This window comes from Euleptes europaea, chromosome 14 (assembly GCF_029931775.1).
Source record: "Euleptes europaea isolate rEulEur1 chromosome 14, rEulEur1.hap1, whole genome shotgun sequence".
Classification (NCBI taxonomy): domain Eukaryota; kingdom Metazoa; phylum Chordata; class Lepidosauria; order Squamata; family Sphaerodactylidae; genus Euleptes; species Euleptes europaea.
In genome coordinates, this window is record NC_079325.1 from 1,100,385 (window position 1) to 1,122,512 (window position 22,128).

Below are 22,128 nucleotides of genomic sequence, written 5' to 3' on the forward strand. Positions count from 1 at the left end.
ATGCAGGACACTCACAACTACCTCCCCCCCACACACACTCCATGCCCAGAAGTTGGCCAAGCTGCCCCTCCCTCTCAGGGTCTGCCTACGGTCCCAGAATCAGCACTGCTGACAGCCCCCCGCCCCCGACGGCGCCGGCCCAGCGGCAGGCCAAGCTCCTCCCTCTTCCGGGCAAAGACGCCGGCGGGGGCGGAGTCTGGCGGCCGCTGTGACGTCACCCGCCCCGCTCCCTTTTCCGGCGCCGGCTGGGAGCGGAAGTTCCGGTGCGACGGAGGGAGGGAGGGAGGGAGCGTGGGGCAGGCATGTCGGCGCTGGGGGCAGCGGCGGCGGGAGGGGGCCTCTTCCGCCCGCTGGGAGCCGCCGACGGCGAGGAGGAGCCGCAGCCGGACGAGATCGAGTCGCTGTGCATGGCCTGCCTGCGCCGCGTGAGTGCCCGGCGGGACCCCCGGCCCCTGCTGCCCTCGCGGCCCGCCCGCCCCCCCCCCCGTGCCGCGGCCCCTGGGCTGCCCGGGGCTGGGCTGGGCCGCCGGCCTCTGACGCCTGGCGCCGCGCCGCTTCTCTCGCCCCGTCGCAGGGCACGACTCGGCTGCTGCTGACCAGGATCCCGTTCTTCCGGGAGGTCCTCGTCAGCTCCTTCGCCTGCGACAGCTGCGGGTGGTCCAACGCGGAGGTCCAGTCGGCCGGGCGGATCCAGGAGCTGGGCGTGCGCTACACCCTGGCCGTCCTCACCAAGCAGGTCGGCCGGGGGGCCCTGGCCCAGCCCAGCCCGAGGGGAGGGGGCTCCTCGGAACGGTTGACCAAGCTGCAGCCCGGGCACTTCCGGGGCCTCTTTTTCAACCTGGCACTGATTTGATGCTGCTGGTCAAACTGGCCTTCCCATGACCAGCACAGGCAGGTGTGCACCCAAACACACTCCTTTGCCCACTCTGGAAAGCTGGGAAATGTCACGGCAGGGGACAAAATTGTTTTCATTGCAGTAGAAATCAGCTACCTTGGTGTGCAAAATTCCAAAAGTGCCTGGTTGTTATGGAGGCTCCACAGAAGGGTGATGGTGCCTACAAAAATGCCCCCCGCCTGTTGGAATGAAACAGGCTTTCACAGGTGCCATCAGCTTGGCTTGCCTAATGGAGCGTGTCTGGTGGAGGACCTAAGCACACCCATTGTAGCTGAGAGTTCAGCAATCACCTTGTAGCGGGGAGGCCTTTGGAAGCAGGATGCTGATGTCTGCTTTTCTAGAAATGTGGGGTCAGACTGCCCTTGACTAATAAGGCGGCCGGTTTGCCCCTATTTTTCCTCAAGAGCTAGAAGGGGGAAGGCTCTTGGTAAGGAATGTATTGAAGCTGGAACAACTTATTTTTAAATGTCTTGACTGCCTTTCTCTGCAACCGGGGCAGGTGCAAAACTGTTTACATGCATCAAGTTATTTTCATTACAGCAAATATTTACAGAACCAAAAACCAGCTCTTAAAATTTTATAACATAGGGTCAGAATAACATATCGCAACAAAACTTTGGCTGCTGTTCTACTTGCTGGGTGGCATCTGCCTCCAATTGCCCCCCCCCCCCAAAATCAGGCCTGTGTTGCCCCCTTTCTAGCTTTGGGTGCTGCTATCATGGGCTAAATCAACTTGGGAACACATTTCCAGAAAGTCAGAAAGAGGCCAGTGCCTTTCCCCAGCTTGTGCAGTTTCAGGTGGTTGGAAGGGTTTTGCTCTGTCCCTCTCAGCCCACGTTCCCACCCGCTCCGGTGGGCTGCTGCAGTGTTTGTAGGCTGGTGTAATCTCTCCTTGAATCATTCTCTCCAGGATATGAATAGGGAAGTGGTGAAGACTGACTGTGCCACAGCTAGAATCCCAGAGCTAGAGTTTGAAATCCCAGCTTTTTCCCAGAAGGGAGGTGGGTATATGGTCGTTCTGGTATGTCTTGGGGCAGTTGGCAATGGTCTTGGGAGGACAGGAGCAAGTTGCAGCTGCTAGCAAGTCTGTTCTACTGAGGCAGTGTGTTACAGAGAAGGAGCTGCTGCTTCAGGTTCTGCAGGGAGCTTTTTTTTTTTTTTGAGACAGAAGCCCTGACTTGAATGACAGTGTTTAGAGAGGGGCCAGAAGGATGTTGGTCCACCAGTTGGCCTGGGGTATCCTGGACCTCTCATAGATAAATATTTCCCTGCATATTGAGGTGTCTGTCATCTGGCCAAATGCTGACTGCCTTCAAAAGCAGTTGTGGCTGCTTGAAACTATGGCACTGAACTAAGCAGTGGGCCATGGCAGCTGTACCCCCACCCCCAGGCACCTGCTGGCCGCATTACAGTTCCAATTGCAGAATTTCCTTGGGGCCATTAGCACCTTGCTGCAGTAGAGAGAGGCACGAAGGCAGAGGCCAGTAGAGGTAGAAAAGGAAGCCTGTGGCTGTCCATTGACCAGTCAGCTGGGCTAACATTTCTTGGGGAGAACCAGCGAATGAACTGCCTGTGCCAAGGAGGAGGAGCACAGTTGCAGCACTGGAGACTGGAAGGGAATGCTACATGTATGGCTGTTTTTCTCTCTGTACCTAGCACTTACCACTATTGAAGGGATAATTGACAGAGCCGTAACAGGATTGGAGCAAGATCAGCCAGTCCGCAGGGTAAGTTGCATGCAGGGAATCCTTGCGAGTGATATCCAGGTGGTATTTATTTATTTAGGTGTCTACACCACACTTTTCTTCCTTATTGGGACCCAAAGCAGTTTACAACATTGTTCTCCCTTCCTACATTTTGTCTGTACAAAAACAGCCCTGTGCGGTAGGTTATCAGTACCTAAATTCATGGTTGGTTCTTACCATAACATATAGCAAGTTAAGGCTATAAAAGGAATTTGGCTTAGTGAGATCAGCTTTCCTTTAGTTGCCAGAGTTGCAGGAGTGAAGCCAGGCAAATCTTCTTTTTGGTTTCAGGAAACTGACCCCGGCGTGGCAAGAAAGATAGATGAATTCATCTCTAAGCTGAAGCAGTTGAAAGAAGTGGAGGAAGCCTTCACTTTTGTAAGTCCTTGCAGGCTGGTGACGTTCATGGGGCCAGGTCTCTGTATGAATGCCTCCCCCCCCCAATAATTTCAGTGGTGAAAGAAGGGTCTCAGCTGCTTCTCCTCCGCTCCCTTTCTGCCAGGTCTTAGACGACCCCTCAGGGAACAGCTTTGTGGAGAACCCTCACGCCCCACAGAGGGATGAAGGCCTGGTGGTTGCCCATTACAAGAGATCTGCTGAGCAGGCTGCGATGCTGGGAATTGAGGTGGGTTGAAGGAGAGGCGCTGCTTGGCCTTAGAGGCTTGATGGAGGCGCTGGCGTGCAGTGCCAGTTTGGCACACCTCACGCTTCCTCATCCTTCACGCCACGTCATAGGCCCCACATTATGGAGAGGATGTCCTGCAGCTCTCCTGCTTGCCTGGAGTCCACCTTTCCCTTCCCTTTTCTAACCTGCTTACAGAGGAGGTGATGCTCTGAATGTCTGAGGCTGTCTCGGTTCCAGCTGATACCTTTTCTTTTCCAGGAAGAGGAGTCTGATGAGAAGTCAGTGGAGCCAGTGGATGATCTGAGGAACGAGGTGAGTGCAGTGTCCGAGAGCTGGTTGTTTGGGCAGGGCGGTTTCCCCAAAGCAGAGTCCAGCCATGGGCCTGGCTCTCAAGCCTGGTCTTCCTTCAGATGCCTTGACATGTCCTCTCTGTCAATCCAGGTACTGCAGTTTAACACCAACTGCCCAGAATGCAATGCTCCTGCCAAGACCAACATGAAGCTGGTGCGTATCCTTTTCAGGTGCTGAAGAGCATTTTGTTCCAGCTACGCACATGCTGGTGTGGGCTGCGAAGTGCCCGTGAGCCGCTGGATCTTTTTTCTGGGTGTAGCTGCTCTGCAGTGATTTGCTTCCAGTTCTGGGGCTGAAGGAATCCCAGGCTGATGATGCAGGAATCCAGCAGAACATTCTCATTGTATAAATGACCAAGGGGGTGTGGGCCGGTCTGCCTGAAGGGGGAGGACAGCATCAACTTGACCACCCGGGTTTGTGTACAGCTTTCCTTGACTGTCCCTTTGCAGAGATTCCCCACTTCAAAGAGGTTGTCATCATGGCCACAAACTGCGAGGCGTGTGGCCACCGCACGAATGAGGTGAGGCTCTTCTGTCTGCAAGAGGTTGATTTGCCTTGACTTGCCAGGGGGGTAGACTCTGCCCTCCCACGCACTGTTTTCTGCACTTGTTTGTAGGTTAAATCTGGAGGGGCCATAGAGCCTTTGGGGACCAAGATCACCCTCCATGTGACAGACCCCTCTGACATGACTAGGGACCTCCTGAAGGTAGGGCCGTTCCCCCAGTATGTTCATTCCCTCTTGTAAATGCCTTGGAGTTTGAGGCATTTAGCAAAGCACCCTTCCTTTCCCACAGTCAGAAACCTGCAGGGTGGAGATTCCAGAGCTGGAGTTTGAGCTGGGCATGGGAGCGCTGGGAGGCAAATTCACGACTCTGGAAGGACTGCTGAAGGATATCCAAACCCTGGTGTGTGATACCTAACTGACTGCTCAGCGTCAGCTGCTGCTGGAGGGGAGGGAGAATAGCAAGGCTGGAGGTGCCACTCAGGGAAGGGAGAGCAGCCCCTGAATGAGCCTCAAAACGCTCTGTGCCTTGGGAGAGGGAGCTGGTCCTGAGCAGTCGGTTGATGCAGTCATCTCTCTGCAGGTGGAGAAGAACCCCTTTACCTTGGGGGACAGCTGTACCCCTGGCAGGGCAGAGAAGCTCAGTGCGTTCAGCAGGAAGCTGCAGCAGGTGAGGCCCTTGCTGATTACTTCTTCCCGAGAGGGCGTGTGCTCTTCCTAGCCCTGATTTGCTGGCTGGGAAGAGGGTTTGTGAAGTCTCTTCTGCACATACAGCTCTCCTTTTTCTTTTTTTTAATTTTCCCTCCCAAGATTTTGGATGGGCAGCTGCAGGTACATTTTGTTATGGATGACCCTGCAGGGAACAGTTATCTTCAGGTAAAGTGTAATTGTTGGAAGTATGTGTGAGATTAAGTTTTGTAGTACTGTGTGTATTATGTGTAAAACAGCAAGTTCTAAAACCTCAGGTAGCACAGAGGCAGCCAGGAGACACACCACCGTGCTGGATTTGAAAGGGGCAGAAGCAACGGGCCCCCGAGGTGGCTTTCTTAGTGTACATTGCTTGGGTGTTTGTATTCATACGCTGTGGGCTATTGCTTAGGTAGGATGGAGCATGAAGCAGAATGGAACAAATGGTTAGGAGAGGAGTATGTATGGAGAGGGGTTCTGTTGGGGTGGGCTGTGGGAGGTCTGTTCAAATACTCACCCTTAAGGCTCTTCTGAGGCTAAAAGACAACTAGGCAAAGGCTGGGGAAAAGGACACAGTCCTCCAGCCTAGCTGCTGAGGATGGGGAGAGATATCTTTAGGGGTGTGTGCTGGGCTCAGCCATGCCCTTCTCCCCCCAAAAGTGGCACATAAGAACCCAAACACATTCTTGTTCTTGACTTAATTTTCAAGGGGGGAGGCAGAGGTCCATGGGAGCCCCCTCCATCCTGGATTTTCACCTGGACCCCACTGTAGCTCAGCCTCCTGCTTCTTTCAGAACGTGTATGCGCCTGAGGAAGATCCAGAACTGCGTGTGGAGTGCTACAAACGCAGCTTTGAGCATAATGAGGAGCTGGGCCTCAACGACATGAGGACGGAGGACTACGAGACAGAGGCCTCCTCTGAGCAGTAGCCTTGCTCTTGCTGGGCCAAGCCGGTGGTAGGGGATGAGAAGCAGGGAAGGAAACACGGATTGACTGTCCCCTACTCAGGATACAGCCCAGGGAGCAGCTTGTCGCTGGTTGTCTGCATCGCAGGAGAGCATGGCAACGCATTAAAACTGAACTGTCGCTCAGCTTGAGGCTGCTGTAAGGAGGGTTTTTTGTTTTGCATACAGAAAAGTAAGCAATGTTCTCTGGAACTTTTCCCATGTGGTTGTCTTGCAACTGTAGGGTGTTCAGTGCTTGGTTTGGTACTGGATGTTGCTGGGCAGTGCAGAAGGCAGGGCTGGTGCTTCCGTGGTTGGCTGGAGCATGGAAGTTCCAGACACCGCCCTGTGTGTTGTACTTGCATCTGTTTTTACTAAAGTAATAAAAGATCGTCTCCTAGTTTCAAGTGTGATTTCTTTGGCAGTGGAACAGGACCGACACAACTCCTGTCTCTGGTGTAAAGATGTAACATTTGCAGAAATTCAGATGTTTTCCAATTTGTTAGGAAAAAGTTTAAATGGGGGGGGGGGAGTGAAATGTATCCAATGCTTTCCTATCAAATTTAAACTATGTTTACTGATTGAACAATAAAATGTATCATTTATAACTTAGCATACAAAGTTGTACTATTTGGCATATTTAAGGGATTTATATCTCTTAGTTTTCTGTACTGGTTCTGCATGCATCTTAATTTTTGCTGTCTCAAAGGCAGGAAAAGGTGAAGGCAGAAAGCAAATTGGAGTAAATGAAAGAAAGGCTGTATTAAGACAGAAATGCTCTTATCTGGTCATCATAAGCTTCATAAAACTGAGGACACTGAACTCTTCCATAATACATTATTATTAAACAAGTTCTGGCATACTAATTAGTGGCACCTTGGAGACCAACAAGAAATAGTTGAAATCGTTGTTGGCCTCTCCAGTGTTCCTGGACTCAAATCTGACTGTTCTGTGGCAGACCAACAGGGCTGCCCTTGGAAGCATATTCACTGTTGGTCAAAGTTTATACTTCAACAAATATTCCTCAAATGTTATATACATGGAGGTTATCTAGATTGTCTTCCATACAAATAGTCCCACTACGCATTTTGAGTACAACCTTTAATTACAAAAGGACAAAAAAAGTCTTTTCTGCTCGCGACCTGAGTTCGATTCCGGCGGAAGCTGGTTTCAGGTAGCCGGCTCAAGGTCGACTCAGCCTTCCATCCTTCCGAGGTCGGTAAAATGAGGACCCGGCTTGCTGGGGGTAAAGGGGAAATGACTGGGAAAAGCAAGGGCAAACCATCCCATAAAACAAAGTCTGCCTAGGAAACGTCGGGATGTGACGTCACCCCATGGGTCAGGAATGACCCGGTGCTTGCACAGGGGACCTTTGCCTTTTACGCCGCCGCCGCCTTTTATTTCCTCATTGGAAAAAAGTTCTCAGACTTTCTGAGGAAGGAAAAAGCCTCCTCTGGAGAAGAATCCCCACTTGCTCTATTAAAGGCCCAGCTGGGGAAAAAGGGCCGACCTCCTTGCTCCCCCCCCCACCGACCCCCGCTGCCGCCGGAGGCATATAACCATAGAGTTGGGAAGGGCCATACAGGTCATCTAGTCCAGCCCCCTGCTTAATTAAGGGTCGGCCTAGAGCATCCCGGAAGCTGCCGCCTGTACTTCCGCTTCCGGCCGGCGAAGATGGCGGCGGCGGCTCCGGGCCTGTCCAAGGCCGAGTATCTGAGGCGGCGCTACTTGGAGCCGACTGACGAGGACGATGCGGGGGCCAAGAAGCGGCGCCGGAGGAAGCGGCCCAAGGAGCTGCCGGGGGGGTGAGCCGGGGGCGGAGGTGTGTGTGGGGGAGCTCCCCTTCCTCCCCCCCCCCCCGCGGGGTCGGGTGCCGCGGCCGGTCCTGTCCCGAGGGTCGTGCTGCCCACAGCCCGCCCCCCCCGGGGGAACGCTCGCCCCCATTACTCGCGGCGCAGTGCCTGGAGCTGAGGCGCCGAAGCCTTTCGGGGCAGGCTGGGAAAGAGACCCCCCCCTCCGTGGAAGGAAGGAAGGAAGAGGAAGGAAGGGGAAGGAGGGGTGGATGGGTGGAGCGCTTTGCCTCCGGGCTGCTGTTCTTATGGGCTGGCTGAAAAATAGGAAGCAGAGAGTAGGAATCAATGGTCGGTTCTCCCAGCGGAGGGATGTGAGCAGTGGGGTGCCTCAGGGATCTGTGTGGGGACCGGTGCTTCTCAACCTTTTCATCAGTGACCCGGAGTTGGGGTTAAACAGTGTAGTAGCCAAGTTTGCAGATGACACCAAATTATTTAGGGTGGTTAAAACAAAACCGGACTGTGAAGAGCTCCAGAAGGATCTCTGCATACTGGAAGAATGGGCATTACAATGGCAAATGAGATTCAATGTGAGTAAGTGTAAAGTGATGCTTATTGGGGCAAAAAATCCCAACTTCACATTTACATTGATGGGATCTGTGCTGGCAGCGACAGACCAAGAAAGGGATCTTGGGGTGGTGGTGGATCTCTCGAGGAAGATGTCAACCTAGGGTGTGGCTGCTGTGAAAAAGGCAAATTCCATAATTGGACAAGGGATAGAGAATAAAACTTCTGCTTTCATACTGCCTTTTTCATACTGATAGAGGTCTATAAAATTATGCATGGTTTGGAGAGAGTGGACAGAAAGAAGCTTTTCTCCCTCTCTCATAATACTACAACGCGGGGTCATCTGCTGAAGCTGGAGGGTGAGAGATTCAAAACTGATAAAAGGAACTACTTTACACAATGCATAGTTAAATTGTGGAACTCCCTGCCCCAGGATGTGGTGATGGCTGCCAACTTGGAAGGCTTTAAGAGGCAGTATTCATGGCTACTGATGGATGAAAGGCACAATATAGATGGAATAAATAGATGTCACTTCGTTCCCAAAGTGAAAGCATTTCTCTGTGGCCCCTGAGACAATCATTTGATGGAAATAAATAGGAGTCCTGTGACAAACTGAGCTGTACTCCATAGAAGGTTAACACTAGATTAAAATCTTAAGGGCTGCCATATTCCTGTTTGTTTTTTCTGCAACAGACCAACACAGCTCTGTCTCCGGAATTATTATTGGACAAGAAAGAGACCAGCCTCATACTTTGGCATCTGTTATCCTCATTGATAGTAGCTGGTTGGAGAAGTTCTGGCCAGAAGTCAAGCTGTGGCCTTGCCAGGGTTTTTCTTCTAGGCATATTTACTTCTTTTCTTAATACAGTCACCAATTGTGTTGATTTATGCCTGTTTTTCCCCCCCTTTTGACTTCCAGGATGCGTATAGTGGATGATGATGTGAGTTGGAAAAGCATTTCTAATGCGCAAGAAAAGGAGGAGGAGGAGGTGGATGATGGAGACTTGCCTGTGGTGAGTGTTTGAGTCTGGGAATTGAGCATTTAGGTTGGAGTCCTAAGTATAAGACACTTCCCTGGGAGTAAGCTTCATTGAATAACGAGAACATGTATGAACAAATGAAGCCATCTCATACTGAAGCAGGTCCTTGGGCCGTCACAGTTTTGTCAGACTGACAGCAGCTGTCAAGGGTCTCAGGCAGAGGTCTTTCACATTGCCTGTTACCTAATCCTTCTAACTGGAGATGCCAGGGATTGAACCTGGAACCTTCTGTGTGTCAAGCAGATGCTCCACCACTAAGGAACTGCCCCTCACCTCACCCCTGTATGTGTATACTTCCCAACAGATATAGTTAGGATTGGTTCTTCATTATTGACCCCTCTAAAAAAGTTATACATCCCAAAAATATTTTTACTGGACATAGCTGTAGTTTGTATGTGAGTGTAAGATGACCCCCATCTTTTTTTTTAAATGGCATTCCTGGAAAAACAATGTGGTCTTGCCCTGGAATAAATACTGTGTGCAACTTTGTTGTTACTAAAAATTGTACATAGTAATCCAACATTCAGAGTGCTTTAGTGGATTTGTGTCTAATGGCTGGGTTTCTTTTGGGTTTTGCAATTTGGTAGTTCTTTTAAGTTTGCCCAAATGTCTTCTCTTACCTGTTACTTCTAGGTGGCTGAATTTATTGATGAGCGGCCAGAAGAAGTCAAGTGGATGGAGGAATTCCGTACCAGTAACAAGTGGAAGCTCTTGGGGGGTGAGTGTTCTCTAATTGTGGTAGTGGTAGTTCTGTGCTTTGTGAGGTACTTTGATGGGCTTGCACAGAGAAACACAGAAGCCGAGCAACTTCTGGTTTCTCTTAGGATGTTTGGCTTTGTATCAGCTTAGGTAGAATGGAAAAAGGGGGCAGGCTAGAAGGTGAATAAGAGTGGGCTGAGAAATACCTGTGCAAGGGTGACCCATAGATAGTAGCACTACATAATGAGAATGAGAAAAGGAATTGGGGTTCCAGACAGAGTATTTAGCATAGTGCTATTCATCCCTTGACTCACGGAGAGCCACATCTGCATTTACCATCAATCAAAAGAGCTACAAGACTCCTGTATGGCCTATTTCTCACCCCACCAAACCCATACATACAATAATATAAGATATAACTGTTAATATTAAATGCATAATTATAATTGGTTCTTGTAGGTTATCCGCGCTGTGTAACCGTGGTCTTGGAATTTTCTTTCCTGACGTTTCGCCAGCAACTGTGGCAGGCATCTTCAGAGTAGTAACACTGAAGGACAGTGTCTCTCAGTGTTACTACTCTGAAGATGCCTGCCACAGTTGCTGGCGAAACGTCAGGAAAGAAAATTCCAAGACCACGGTTACACAGCCCGGATAACCTACAAGAACCAATGAACTCTGACCGTGAAAGCCTTCGACAACATAATTATAATTATTTAATTACCAGAAATCATCTGCATATGTAGGGTTGTTTCTCCTAACCACTGTCAAAATTTAGACAGCCTTTATGTATCTGGGGTAAAGAAACTGCCTTCCTGCTCTCCCATCAGCATGAGGCACAGCCATGGTGAAGGGAGAGTGAGATTGCCAGGGTACCTGGAGGAGGATCCTGGACCCTGCTCTTTCCCCAGGTGGCTGCTGAGGTGGTGGCTTGAGTCTCTTCTCTGTGGCCAGCTTGCTTTCCTTCTCATAGCCACCTGAGTGCGGGAATGAGAGTGCAGAGGCTGCAAAGAAGAGTGGGGGACCATTACAGAGGACAGGGTCTTTACTTTCCATCGCTGGCATGAGGCCCACAAAGGTTTGAAGCGTATCCATCCTTTAGTTCCTCCATCAGGAACTGTTTCAAAGTGGGAACCAGAAGCCGTACTGAGCAATGGCCTCGCCCACTTTTCTGGGGAAAGGGGCAGGTGCTGCACTGGGTAGCTGTGCTCAGAAGAGCCGCTGAGTATCTCTGGTTGAGCCTGTCTAGAGGTGATGGGGCTGGAAATCTTTCTAAGAAAACAAAGTCTGTCTGAGTTGCGGTAATAAAAATTATGCACAGTTTTCAACATAATTCCATGAGTTAAAAAATCGCTGTGGTGACGTCCCAAATGCAAATCCTTATTTGTGCGTCTGATGAGAGGTGGAGGCTTGTTGGAGAGCCTGAATGGAAGTGGGGATCAAAGAGGAATCTTCAGAAAATCCTCCGCACGGAAGATGGAGTGGACTTTTATGGTCTTCTTGGCGTTGTGGGGGTCTTAGGTCATTTATGCCTGGGAGTTTCACCTGAGGTTCGTTGCTTACTGGACCCACACTTTCTTGTTTGGAGTCCATGCACCAGCAGTCTCCAAGCTCACATCAGGAAGCATTTCAGTCCCCACCCCTTGAAATACTGCTTCGTAAAGGGCTGTAGTGAGATAAAAGTTCCCTCCCCCCCAACCCAACTGCCGCATAAAAAAGTATTTTAAGATCATAAAGCAAAAAACAGCAATCTGAAAAGAAGGGGAGAAATCCAAGCCTTGGTTTTAAAAAGCTTTCTTCTGCTCGGAAAGAACTCCGAGGAAGCAGGAGTATTTGAATCCCCGCATCTGGACATGCTGCTTTGTAATTGGCTGTGAGCGAAACTAAGCTTGGGTGTCCCACACTTTGCCTTATGCACGGGGATCACCTGGGCTGAGCTCAGGGGAGAGGGAAGAATTGGGTTAACAGAGGAACGGGAAGGTCCAGGATTTGCGAGGGCTGGCAGCAAGGTCATCTCTAATGGAGGGAAAACTCATGCATAACTCCAAGGAACAACCGAGACAGACCGGTGATGAATGTGAGAGAAAGTACCCTTATTCTTGCTTTGCTTTGGAAGGTTTGCCCCGAAGGCACACGTGAAAGCACACTTCTGGTGAGTGGGCCCTGCTTCCTGCTGGAGCTCTGAGTTGATGGCTTAATTATGTCTTCTTTTAGATCACAATGAAGAGTCTCAAAGGTCTGATCTTTCTGGGGCTGCAAAATCCAACAGGTGAGGGGGTTAGTTGGGGGGATCATAGCCCGTTATTTGTCTAATATATTTGTGGAGGGGTGTGTGAATTTGTTTGTGTGTGTGTGTGTGTAAGCACTCCGAAGATGGTTTTCTGTGCTGCTGCTGTGTTGTCCTCCCCTTGCCTGTAGGAGCAGTTATTTAGAACAGCCTGAAGGGGAAAGGCTGACTGGAGGCCTTTTTATGGAACACTCTAGCTCTGTGAAATAGTCACAAGTAAGACACAAAGTTTGTTGTAGATGCCTTGAAATGCAACTGCTGGCAAATATGCAGCTAACCTCCAACATGAGTAGAACTGCAGGGCTTGTCATGGGATGTGAGAGGGGTGCCAAGCTAAAGTAGCAATTGCTGTGTGACCCCGAAGAAAGCATCGGCATGCTGGCTGCGAGATCTGTCGTGTTGGGGAAGCCTTCCTTGCCCAGCACTGAGACATCAAGATGACGGCATTATTCCGCCTGTGTTCCACGGCATGTACTATAATGGGCATGCTCCTCTGATCCTGGAGAAAATAGGCATGCATCATGACTAGTATCCATTTTAATTAGGAGCCACAGATAGCCCTCTCCTCCCTGAACATGTCCACTCCCCTCTTAAAGCCTTCCAAGTTGGCAGCCAATACCACATCCTGGGGCAGGGATGTGTTAACCTGCTCCTAGAGGTTGGTGAGGCAGGACTTCCCTTTGCAGAAGCCATGCTGATTTTTATTTATTTATTTTTATTCAACTTATACCCCACTCTATTTCTCAGCCAGGGCTGGTCTCAGAGCATCTAATAATTATTAAATAAACCAATCCATAAGCTTCCAACAATTGATAGAAATTATAAACACTTATACATAGTTATTAAAAGTGCCATTAAAATCCAATTATACCAAATTAGGACCATTTATAGAATACTAAGCCACAGAGAGTCTGGGAGGCATTTTGCCCTCCCGCCGCATCGATAAGACAGAAACGGCAAAAAAAAAAGGGGGGAGAAGGGAGGCCAGCCATTTTATAAATGGTTGCTGCCCTCAATCATAGGCCTGGCAGAACATCTCGGTCTTACAGGCCTTTTTCCCTCAGCAGACCTTGTTCCTTGAGGTTCTTAATAGTTAATTACGGAATAGATAACAGGCTCACCAGTTGTTCATCTGTATATGCAGTAGCTTTCCTTTTTTGTCTTTTGTTTCAGTTCAGAAGCCGTGAAGCACAAGAAAGCAAAGCATTTGCCAGAAGTGTCCCCATCCAGAAGGGGCCGCCACGACTCGCCAGATCTGGTCCTTTCTGTGATGGGCAAAAGCAATCGCAGAGCCGCAAGTGGGGACCAAGAAGAAGACTTTCCAGATAAGCCCGTAACCCATCGGAGGCAGCAGGTGACTTCTGATTTATCCCCACCCAGGAGGAAAAGATATGCCAGAGGCAAGTGGGTGTGTCGGTGGTTCCCGGCAGTGGCAAGCGAGCGACTCATTCGCCTGGGTGGGGACCCGGCCTTGTCTGCCCCTATGTTCTAGTATTTGCAATACCTCTCTTGACAGGCTCTTCTTCTCTGGCCACTAAAAAGTCCCAGCGACACGATTCTGAATCCGAGCCGGATTCTGCTCCCCCAGGGATGAGCACCAGGGCCTCCTCGGATTCTGATCTTTCTCCATCACAGACCATTTGCAGTACACGGTTGCAGGATTCTCCTTCAGATCTTTCTCCTCCCAGGAGGAATCTGTACAGGTCTTCAGACTCCGATTTGTCACCTCCCCGCAGAGGGCAAGATGTTGGGCAGAAGGCCCGCAGGTCACAAAGCCCACCTGACCTCTCCCCACCGCGGCGTGCCAGAAACTCCAAAGGGAGGGGCGATGGTGATCAGGTAAGGACTTTGCTGTTTTGTATCCAGCTGACGTTTTCCCCCAACCGAGAGCCTGAAGCAGTTTTGGGGCATACCCAGCATAGGCTGTGTACGTGGGAGAAGAACCTGTGACTGTCTTGGGGATGCCTTCCCTTAGGCAGGCTTGGAAGAGCCAACCAGTATGGAGTTGGGGGGGGGGAGTTTGCTCTTTTATGGAAGTAGCCCATGGCCACCAATCGCTGCCCAACGATTATGCTATTATGTTTCTTCTGGCTCATGTGCAGGACCCTCAGATGCTGTCGGGCGGCAAAGTAGGCTTGGTGTCAGCTGACCTACTAAGGAGGGAGCAAAAGGAGTTAAGGAAGCAGGAGAGGGGCAGCAGACATCTGGAAGGTGAGAGCTGGGGGAAGTGTGCTAGCTGGGTCTTGGCTTGGGGCCAGGGTGTGGGTGAGCAAAACAGAGTCAGGCAGCGCCCCTTTCCCAAGAGTGGAGTTGTGATCAGAGGTGGGTTTCATTCCCGTCTTGATTGGGCTGTGCGCCATTCCTCCTAGGGGCATCTCAATGAGGAAGGGCCGGCGGAGGTTTCTGGGGTGAAATATCCGGCTGCAGCGCTGATCAGGGCTGGGCTGCACTCTGTGGGTGAGCCCTCCCGCCAGTGCCACAGAAATGGGCAGGAATGTGCAGTTGCCAGGCTGGCATTCTCTCAGAGGTCTGTGAAAAGCAGGATCCTTTTGGGTTAGCACAAGTGGATGTGGCAGATGACATTGGGAGGCTTTTGGTGTTGTGGAATGTCTTTCCTACAGAGGCGTGTCTGCCTCATCTTCTGATCTTTTTGGAGGCAGCTAAAGAGTCTCATGAAGCAAAGATGCTTTTGGGAGTTAGAGCAGGATTGGCTGGGCTGGGGCACCCTGGAGAGTATGCTGTGTGTGCCGGGCCAGGTTTTTGGCCAGGGGTTCCAGGTGGGCTCCTGAAGCGTGTTGGCACAACCCCTGGGGCTCCACTTGCTCCTGGTGCACCAGGCTTGAGTTTATTTTTTTACTTAATTTGTCCTCCGCCTTTCTCCCCAATAGAGACCCAAAATGGCTTACATCAGGGGTGTCAAACATAAGGCCCGGGGACCAGATCCAGTCTCCCAGATCCATTCCTGACACTCTCACCACTATGCCACACTGCCTCTCTTGTAACCCCCTCCCCTCCTTTTGTTTGCAGCCAAACCAACATTTTCACAGAGGCATGGGGCGGTGGGGGGGCAAAAAAGTTTACTCAGGCCAAAAAAGTTTACCTGTCTGTGAGTTTAGAGCTTTTATCTGCCGCTGTTTTGTGACTGGTGAAGGGGGGTGCCGATCCATAAAAGCTGGTCCATAAAACGTGTTAGTCTTTCAAGTGCTGCAAGACTCGGTGGTTTTGGCTGTGACGCATTCTCACAGCTGCCTCTCTGAAACCTGTTTGATTGCTTTTCTCTTACAGTGTTTTTGTGTTTCTGTTGAATGACTTGGGAGTTTTACAAAAATATTTCTTTCTTGAAAAGTGCTTGACAAGCATTTGTTGAAGTACGGCATATGAGAGTAATAGATAAATATTGTACCAGTTAAATTAACAGAATGTTGTCGAAGGCTTTCACGGTCAGAGTTCATCGGTTCTTGTAGGTTATCCGAGCTGTGTGACCGTGGTCTTGATATTTTCTTTCCTGACGTTTCGCCAGCAGCTGTGGCAGGCATCTTCAGAGGATCTGAAGATCTTCAGAGGAGACACTGTCCTTCAGAGGAGACACTGTCCTTCAGAGGAGACACTGTCCTTCAGTGTTAATCCTCTGAAGATGCCTGCCACAGCTGCTGGCGAAACGTCAGGAAAGAAAATACCAAGACCATGGTCACACAGCCCAGATAACCTACAAGAACCAATAACAGAATGTTGATTCCATTTTTGAAGCTGCCCTGTGAAACTTGCTCACAACCCGCAGGAGTGGGCTGTTAACTTAGCTGTGCTAGAAGATTATCTCCAGCCCAGAAAGTCCAACTTGTCCAAAGCAGAATTTTTTTTGCTGGTGACACATATATTGACTTGATCTGCTGAATTTGACTGAATTGATCAAGTTGATGGCGTGACATCATGGGATGTTCTAACGTGGCTGGTGTGGCTGTTCCATTCCTGCAGATGAATCGCGGCACGCAGCCACCGTTTTTCGGGATAAGTCAGGCCGTAAGAGGAACCTGAAGCAGGAGCGGCGGGAGCAGCAGAAGGCGGCTCAGGAGCAGTCGGAGCGGGATGAGCAGTATGCCAAGTGGGGCAAGGGGTGAGCTGCCCAGTCCCCAGCATTTCGCCCTCTGCTCCCTTTTCTTGGTGGGCCTGGCGATGGTGGGAGGGGGCCACAGCTGTGTGAGCCCAGCAGGTCTTAGCAGGCCGCGGCCTGAAGCTGTGTGTGGTTTGGGAAGCCCCACATTCTCTTGCAGCTAGCCCTGCGTCCTCCAGGCAGCTGACGAGACCTCTTCAGCCTACTGACTCTGCTCTGTTGTCTGTTGCAGGCTCGCCCAGAGCAGGCAGCAGCAGCAGAATGTGGAGGATGCCGTGAAGGAAATGCAGAAGCCGCTAGCTCGGTACATTGATGACCAGGACTTGGACCAGATGCTGCGGGATCAGGAGCGGGAAGGGGACCCCATGGCCAACTTCATAAAGAAGAGGAAGAGCAAGGAGGGGAAAGACCAGAAAGGTCTGCGTTGGGCTGGGGCTGACTTGGGGGGGGGGGAATGGAGACCAGCTGTGCTTGGGTGCAGTTGGCAGGTCTGTGGAGTCAGCTGCAGCCAAGAGATGGAGTGTACTGTATAGAAGTCACTGGTCTGGAGAGATGCAGGCAATTTGGCTGCAATGTCTTATGCAAAACTTGAATTACAGTCTCTGCCCCTCTTTTGGCAGGGAAGGAAGAAAGGGCTACCTGAGAACAGTGAGTCTGGGGTTCCTAAGAAGGGAACGGTGCTGAGTGCAAACTCCCTTCCCACCCCTTTCTCTGGGCTGCAGCTGACTTGCAGATTCCAATTCCCCTCTAACGATGAGGGCTAGAAGCTTGGCTTCTCTAAAGAAGGCGGTTTTCAGAGGTGTCTGTTCTGGAGAGGCAGCTCGGTCCCCCAGCATGATTGCCTTCTGACTCTTGACTGTTATCCGGCGAACAGGGATTTTACTAGGTTAGCTGTTCCACCTCAGTACCTTTTTCCATAAACTAAAATGTTATTAGTGCTAATTAATGTTTATATACTGTCTTGGGTATGAGGAGGTAAGGCAGGATATAAATGATTTAAATAAAGTATTTACATACGTTAACTCCTAAAATTGTACGTACTTTCAGGGGCCAGGTTCTGATGGCTTACATCAGTCTGGTGTAGACTGTAAATGTTCTAACTATAAATAGTAAAGAAAATAAAAATAGCTTGCATGCGGAGGATAGTAGTGGGCTAAAACAGATTCTGCACTTGTATATGGGCTGGCAGGGTGTGAGTGTTGGGCTGATATAGACAAAATGAGTTGTTGTTGTTGTTGTCCCCCAGAAAAGCCAAGGTACAGTGGACCAGCCCCACCCCTCAACCGATTTAACATCTGGCCTGGGTATCGCTGGGATGGCGTTGACAGGTAAGGCAGGCTTTCTGCTGGCGGTGTTACTTATTGTCTGCATTTCTCACTGAAACACCAGGCAGATCACAGAGTGCATAAGGCAATGTGATAGACAGGATGGGACATCCAGGAAACAATGCAGTAGTCTTTGGATTGCAGAAAACTGAAAACAGAGCTGAAATGAAGCAACAGTGTTTAAACGACACATTAAATGATGCAGAAATTGCATAGCAGGGGGGCATATTTTTTACAAAAACACAGTACACAGTAGAATAATTCACAGTCCCTATCCTTTTGCCAAAGCATCTTTATGAACCATTTCATTACAGTACAGCGCTCTCTTACAGTTGTGTCTGTTGTACGCCACATTGATTCTCGGGGCTGGCAAGACTTCTGTCAAGGCATCTGTTTTCACTTTCAGCACTTGCCTTCTACAAGCCCCACAATGATCTTTGCATCCCTAGCAGGCTCTTACAGATGTTGGAGGCCTGCAGCCTCTGCCTCCCTTGCCCATCTGTCTTGCCTTGAACTGGGATCTGGAATTTTAGAGGATGCTGGGCTGCACCTAGAAGCCCACCCAGCACCCCTATGGCCTCTGCCTCGCCCCCCCCCCCCACTCACCGTTGTTTGGGCAGAGTTCCTCACCAACCCTTTTTCTGCTGTTCTGTGTTTCTGCAGGTCGAATGGCTTTGAGCAGAAGCGCTTTGCCAGAATTGCCAGTAAGAAGGCAGTGCAGGAGTTGGCGTATAAGTGGAGTGTGGAAGACATGTGAATGGTTGCTCTGAGACATGAGAGAGCCTCCTGCTGTCCTCGACAGCGCTCCATCCCTAACAACTAGAATGAAGGTCGTTCAGCTCACAGGACCCTTTAAAGTGCTTTTGGATGGTAGCGGAAGCAGCTGCCTCTGGGCAGCTAAAGCTGAGCAAGACTGTTGACATATCTGTGCAAGAAGGAATACAGACCAGGGCTCTCTTTTGCGAGAAAGTTAAGGGAACATCCGCTGCCAGATGTGCTTGATTCCCAGAAAGGACAATTGTTGTTGGGTTTGGGCTGTTAATTTCAGAGCCCTTGAAAGTGCAGCAGCCAGGCGTCAGGCAAGTGCCAAAGCTCAGGCTCTTTTAACAGTTTAGTGTGTTTAAGAGAAGAGGCAAGATGAAGGAGGACTCCTGTTCAGCAGCGGGGCCTTCCTTCTGGGCCTCAACAGGGAAACCCTGGGCTGTGCGTTCGTGGCTCATGGGACAAGCCTGAAAGCACTGGCTGGCCTGTGACTGGGCTTTGCAGCCGGGCCTTGCGTTTCCTGCCTTGCAGGACTAGGCTGAACTTGTGCAGTGTAGAGGCCAGAGTGGCCCTTGCTCTGCCTGACCGTGCCCGGCCATATTGCTGAGCCTCTTGTGGTGTTGGCATTTGACAGTGAATTCTCTTTCAGCTGAGGCAGCTGGCTGGGAGATTAATAGGTGGAGGTAAAAGACTTAGGAAAACCCCTCCCCCCCAACTGTGCCACTGTTGATACTCTTTCCAAGCACAGAGACGTTTTGTGCCAGGACTTTTCCTACAAAGTGAGATTCTTCAGGGCAGGGGCTGTTCACCATTAACATTTATGAAACCCTTTGTAAACTGGATGTATAGTTTGTAAAAAATGACAACAGCTTTTATATTTCATTGTGTGTGTGTGTTTTTTAGTCGTGTTATTGCCACAGTGGTATCAGCTGTGTGAGGCATCAGGGTTTGAGCTCTTGCCCCTTTATTTTCATGAACATGGTAGCCTGCCAGAGGGGGCAGTGCACCTGCCCCCCCCTCGCCTTCTGCGTGTTTGCTGCAGCGAAAATAGGAAGGCGCTGTGAGATTCAGAAATGTCTGAAGGACCCTGAAAATGCTGCTAGGTAGCCATAGGTGCACCTGGATACGCCTCCCTGTCCAGTGAAGAGCTGATCCTACCTCTGTGTAAGGTTTGAAGATTGTCCCAGAAGAACCTTGGTGGATCAGGCTGGGGGTCCATCTAGTCCAGTATCCTGTTTCACATGGGCTGCCAGGTTCTTCTGGGGGCGGGGCATAATCAGTGTTGTGTCACATGACATGTCAATATCACTTCCAGTCGAGGACCCCGAAGTGATGCGGCAGTGCTCTAAGAATCCCATACATCTCTAGAGTACAATCATAGAGATTTGGGGGATTCCTAGAGCGCTGTCACACATGGTGATGTCACTTCCAGGTGTTTGGAAGTGATGACGCATCGTGTGACATCTTTTTTGCCCCCCTGCCGCCATCATGTGGCCTGGGAGGGGGGGGGGAGTGCCAGCAGTAGATCCCTCAGTAGTAGTCGGGAGGTAAGTGGCATCTCTGTGTTTTAGACAGGGGCCAGCCGGTAACTATGTAGGGCCCACAAACAGTGTAGAGGCCAAGGCCAAGTTCCCCCTGATGCTACCTGAGCTCTAGTGTTTGGAGGTTTAATGCCTCTGCATATAGAGGTTCCCTTTAGTCATCATGGTTAGCAGCCATTGAAGGTCCTCTCCTTCATGAATCTGTCTAGCCCCTTTTCAAAGCCATCTATGTGCTGGGGGTCAATAAAACCCCTTTAATCTGGGTGTATCGTGTGTTCATTTCCCCAGTAATTCCCCTTGGGGGCCAATTATGCCCCAATACTTTTAAAAGAAATAAAACTGGAGAGGGACTGAAAAAGTGGAACTTGGTGGGCCCCCATTGCTGTTGAGGAATGCAGTAAGATGAAATAAAGAAGTCGTGGCTATTTTCAGGGGTCCCGTGCAACCCTTCGGACATTTTTACCTCACAACTCTTAAACTGTTGCTTCCAAAGTGGCTTTCAATATTCATAAAAGCAGTTACTTGGAAAGTGCAGAAGCACATGTGGGCAGCAGAGCAGTGTAAAATGTCAGTTAAAAATACCCCTCCTTATAAAATATTGGAACAGCCCATTGTTCAGAAGTAGCCCAAAAATGGATTGTGTGTGTGTGTGTGTGTGTGGGGGGGGGGTCACCATATACACTTGTCGGACAAATGCCTGACAAGAGAGCCGTGGTTTCCCCTAGTGCCTAGAGCCATGCAAGCTATGGGTCAGGCTAACAGCTTTTCCCCTAATGGGGTTGCCAGCCACCAGATAGGGGCTAGACTACCCATGGAATAGCAGCTGCTCTCCACGCTACAGAGATCAGTTCTCTGGGAGGAAGTGGCACCCTTGCAGGCACCATCTCCCCGCTGCACACCCTCCCCTCTCCAGGCACTGCCCCAAAATCTCCAGGAATTTCCCCAACGAAATGACATCCCTACATTCCATTATTGGGGTACCATTACCAGCAAGGGGCTGTCTCTCATAGCCACTTGCATGGCCTATGAGGATGGGGACACCACAATGTATTGTCATAGGTGGGCTGGGTAGGCTTGCTGACCTCCTGATGGGGTCTGGAAATCTCCCAAAATTATGGCTGACAGAGGTCAGTTTGCCTGGAGAAAATGGCTGCTTTGGAAGGTGGACTCTATGGCCTTAGGGCCCTACTGAAATCCCTCCCCTCCCCAAACTCTGCCTTCCTCAAATCTCCAGGAATTTCCCAAACTGGAGCAGGTGGCCCCAGGGAAGAGTCCTGTCCATGAGCACGGAGGACTTTGAAGGTCCTTAACCCACAATTTGAATTCTTCTCAGCAGCAAATTGGTATTCAGCAAAGCTCTTTTAAAAGGGGGGCAAGATAGTTTGGTAGAGACTAACAGCATTTATTTCAGTATGAGCTTTTATGGCTTGTATTGAACTAACTGTTCATCTTTAAGGTGCTCCTGCTGGACTTTTGGTTTATTTTGCCATAGCAAACTAAGAAGAGCCCTGCTGGATCAGACCAGTGACTGTCCATCCAGTCCAGCCTCCTGTTCTTCACAGCCACCAACCAGTTCTTCTGAAGGTCCAGCAATGGCATAGAGGCCAAGGCCTTCCCTTGATGTTGTCTCCTGGCACTGGGATTCAGAGGTTTGTGCCTTTGAATATGGAGGTCACCATGGATAGTAGCAACTGAGAGACCTTTTCTCCATGAATCTGTCTAAATCCTCTTTTAAGGCCATTTATGCCTGTGGACATTATTACATCCTCTGGCAGCAAATTCCACATTTTATTCACTTGTTGGGTAAAAAATATTCCCTTTTTTCTGTCCTCAATCTGGTGCCCATTGTCAACTTCATTGGATGCCCTCAAATTCTAGTATTTTGGGAGAGGGAGAAAAGGTTCTCTTTCCACTCTCTGTGTGTGCACACTACAGTCAAGTCACAGCTGACTTGTGGCGAGCCTGTAGGGGTTTCAAGGCAAGAGACTTACTGAGGGGGTTACCGTTGCCTTCCTCTGCATAGAGACCCTGGAATTCCTTGGCGGTCTCCCATCCAAATACTTACCAGAGTCTACCCTGTGCATAATTTTATAAACCTCTGTCATGTTCCCTCTTTATTCTTCTCTTCAGCAGGTGCTCCAACCTCTTGATCATCTTGGTTGCCCTCTTCTATGCTATGTCCAGTTCTGCATTATCCCTTTTGGTGACCAGAACTGCACACAGTATTCCAAAAGAGGCCTCACCATAGATCTATTCAAGGATA

The 22,128-nt window shown here is 50.1% G+C and overlaps 2 protein-coding genes across 2 annotated transcripts; both read left to right on the forward strand.

Annotated features, from left to right (window-relative positions):
- Positions 1-302: 302 nt before the first annotated feature.
- ZPR1 (ZPR1 zinc finger) lies at positions 303-5,774 on the forward strand. Its single transcript, XM_056860437.1, has 14 exons — positions 303-425; positions 575-736; positions 1,806-1,896; positions 2,552-2,622; positions 2,932-3,018; positions 3,143-3,265; positions 3,524-3,577; positions 3,707-3,773; positions 4,066-4,136; positions 4,233-4,322; positions 4,411-4,521; positions 4,702-4,788; positions 4,929-4,994; positions 5,600-5,774. The coding sequence occupies exons 1-14, from the start codon at positions 303-305 to the stop codon at positions 5,732-5,734; spliced, it is 1,338 nt and encodes a 445-aa protein (XP_056716415.1). The 3' UTR covers positions 5,735-5,774.
- Positions 5,775-7,423: 1,649 nt separating this feature from the next.
- BUD13 (BUD13 homolog) lies at positions 7,424-18,343 on the forward strand. Its single transcript, XM_056860428.1, has 11 exons — positions 7,424-7,554; positions 9,026-9,119; positions 9,780-9,864; positions 12,057-12,111; positions 13,303-13,580; positions 13,646-13,968; positions 14,232-14,340; positions 16,102-16,240; positions 16,470-16,654; positions 17,484-17,565; positions 18,226-18,343. The coding sequence occupies exons 1-11, from the start codon at positions 7,424-7,426 to the stop codon at positions 18,317-18,319; spliced, it is 1,575 nt and encodes a 524-aa protein (XP_056716406.1). The 3' UTR covers positions 18,320-18,343.
- Positions 18,344-22,128: the final 3,785 nt, after the last annotated feature.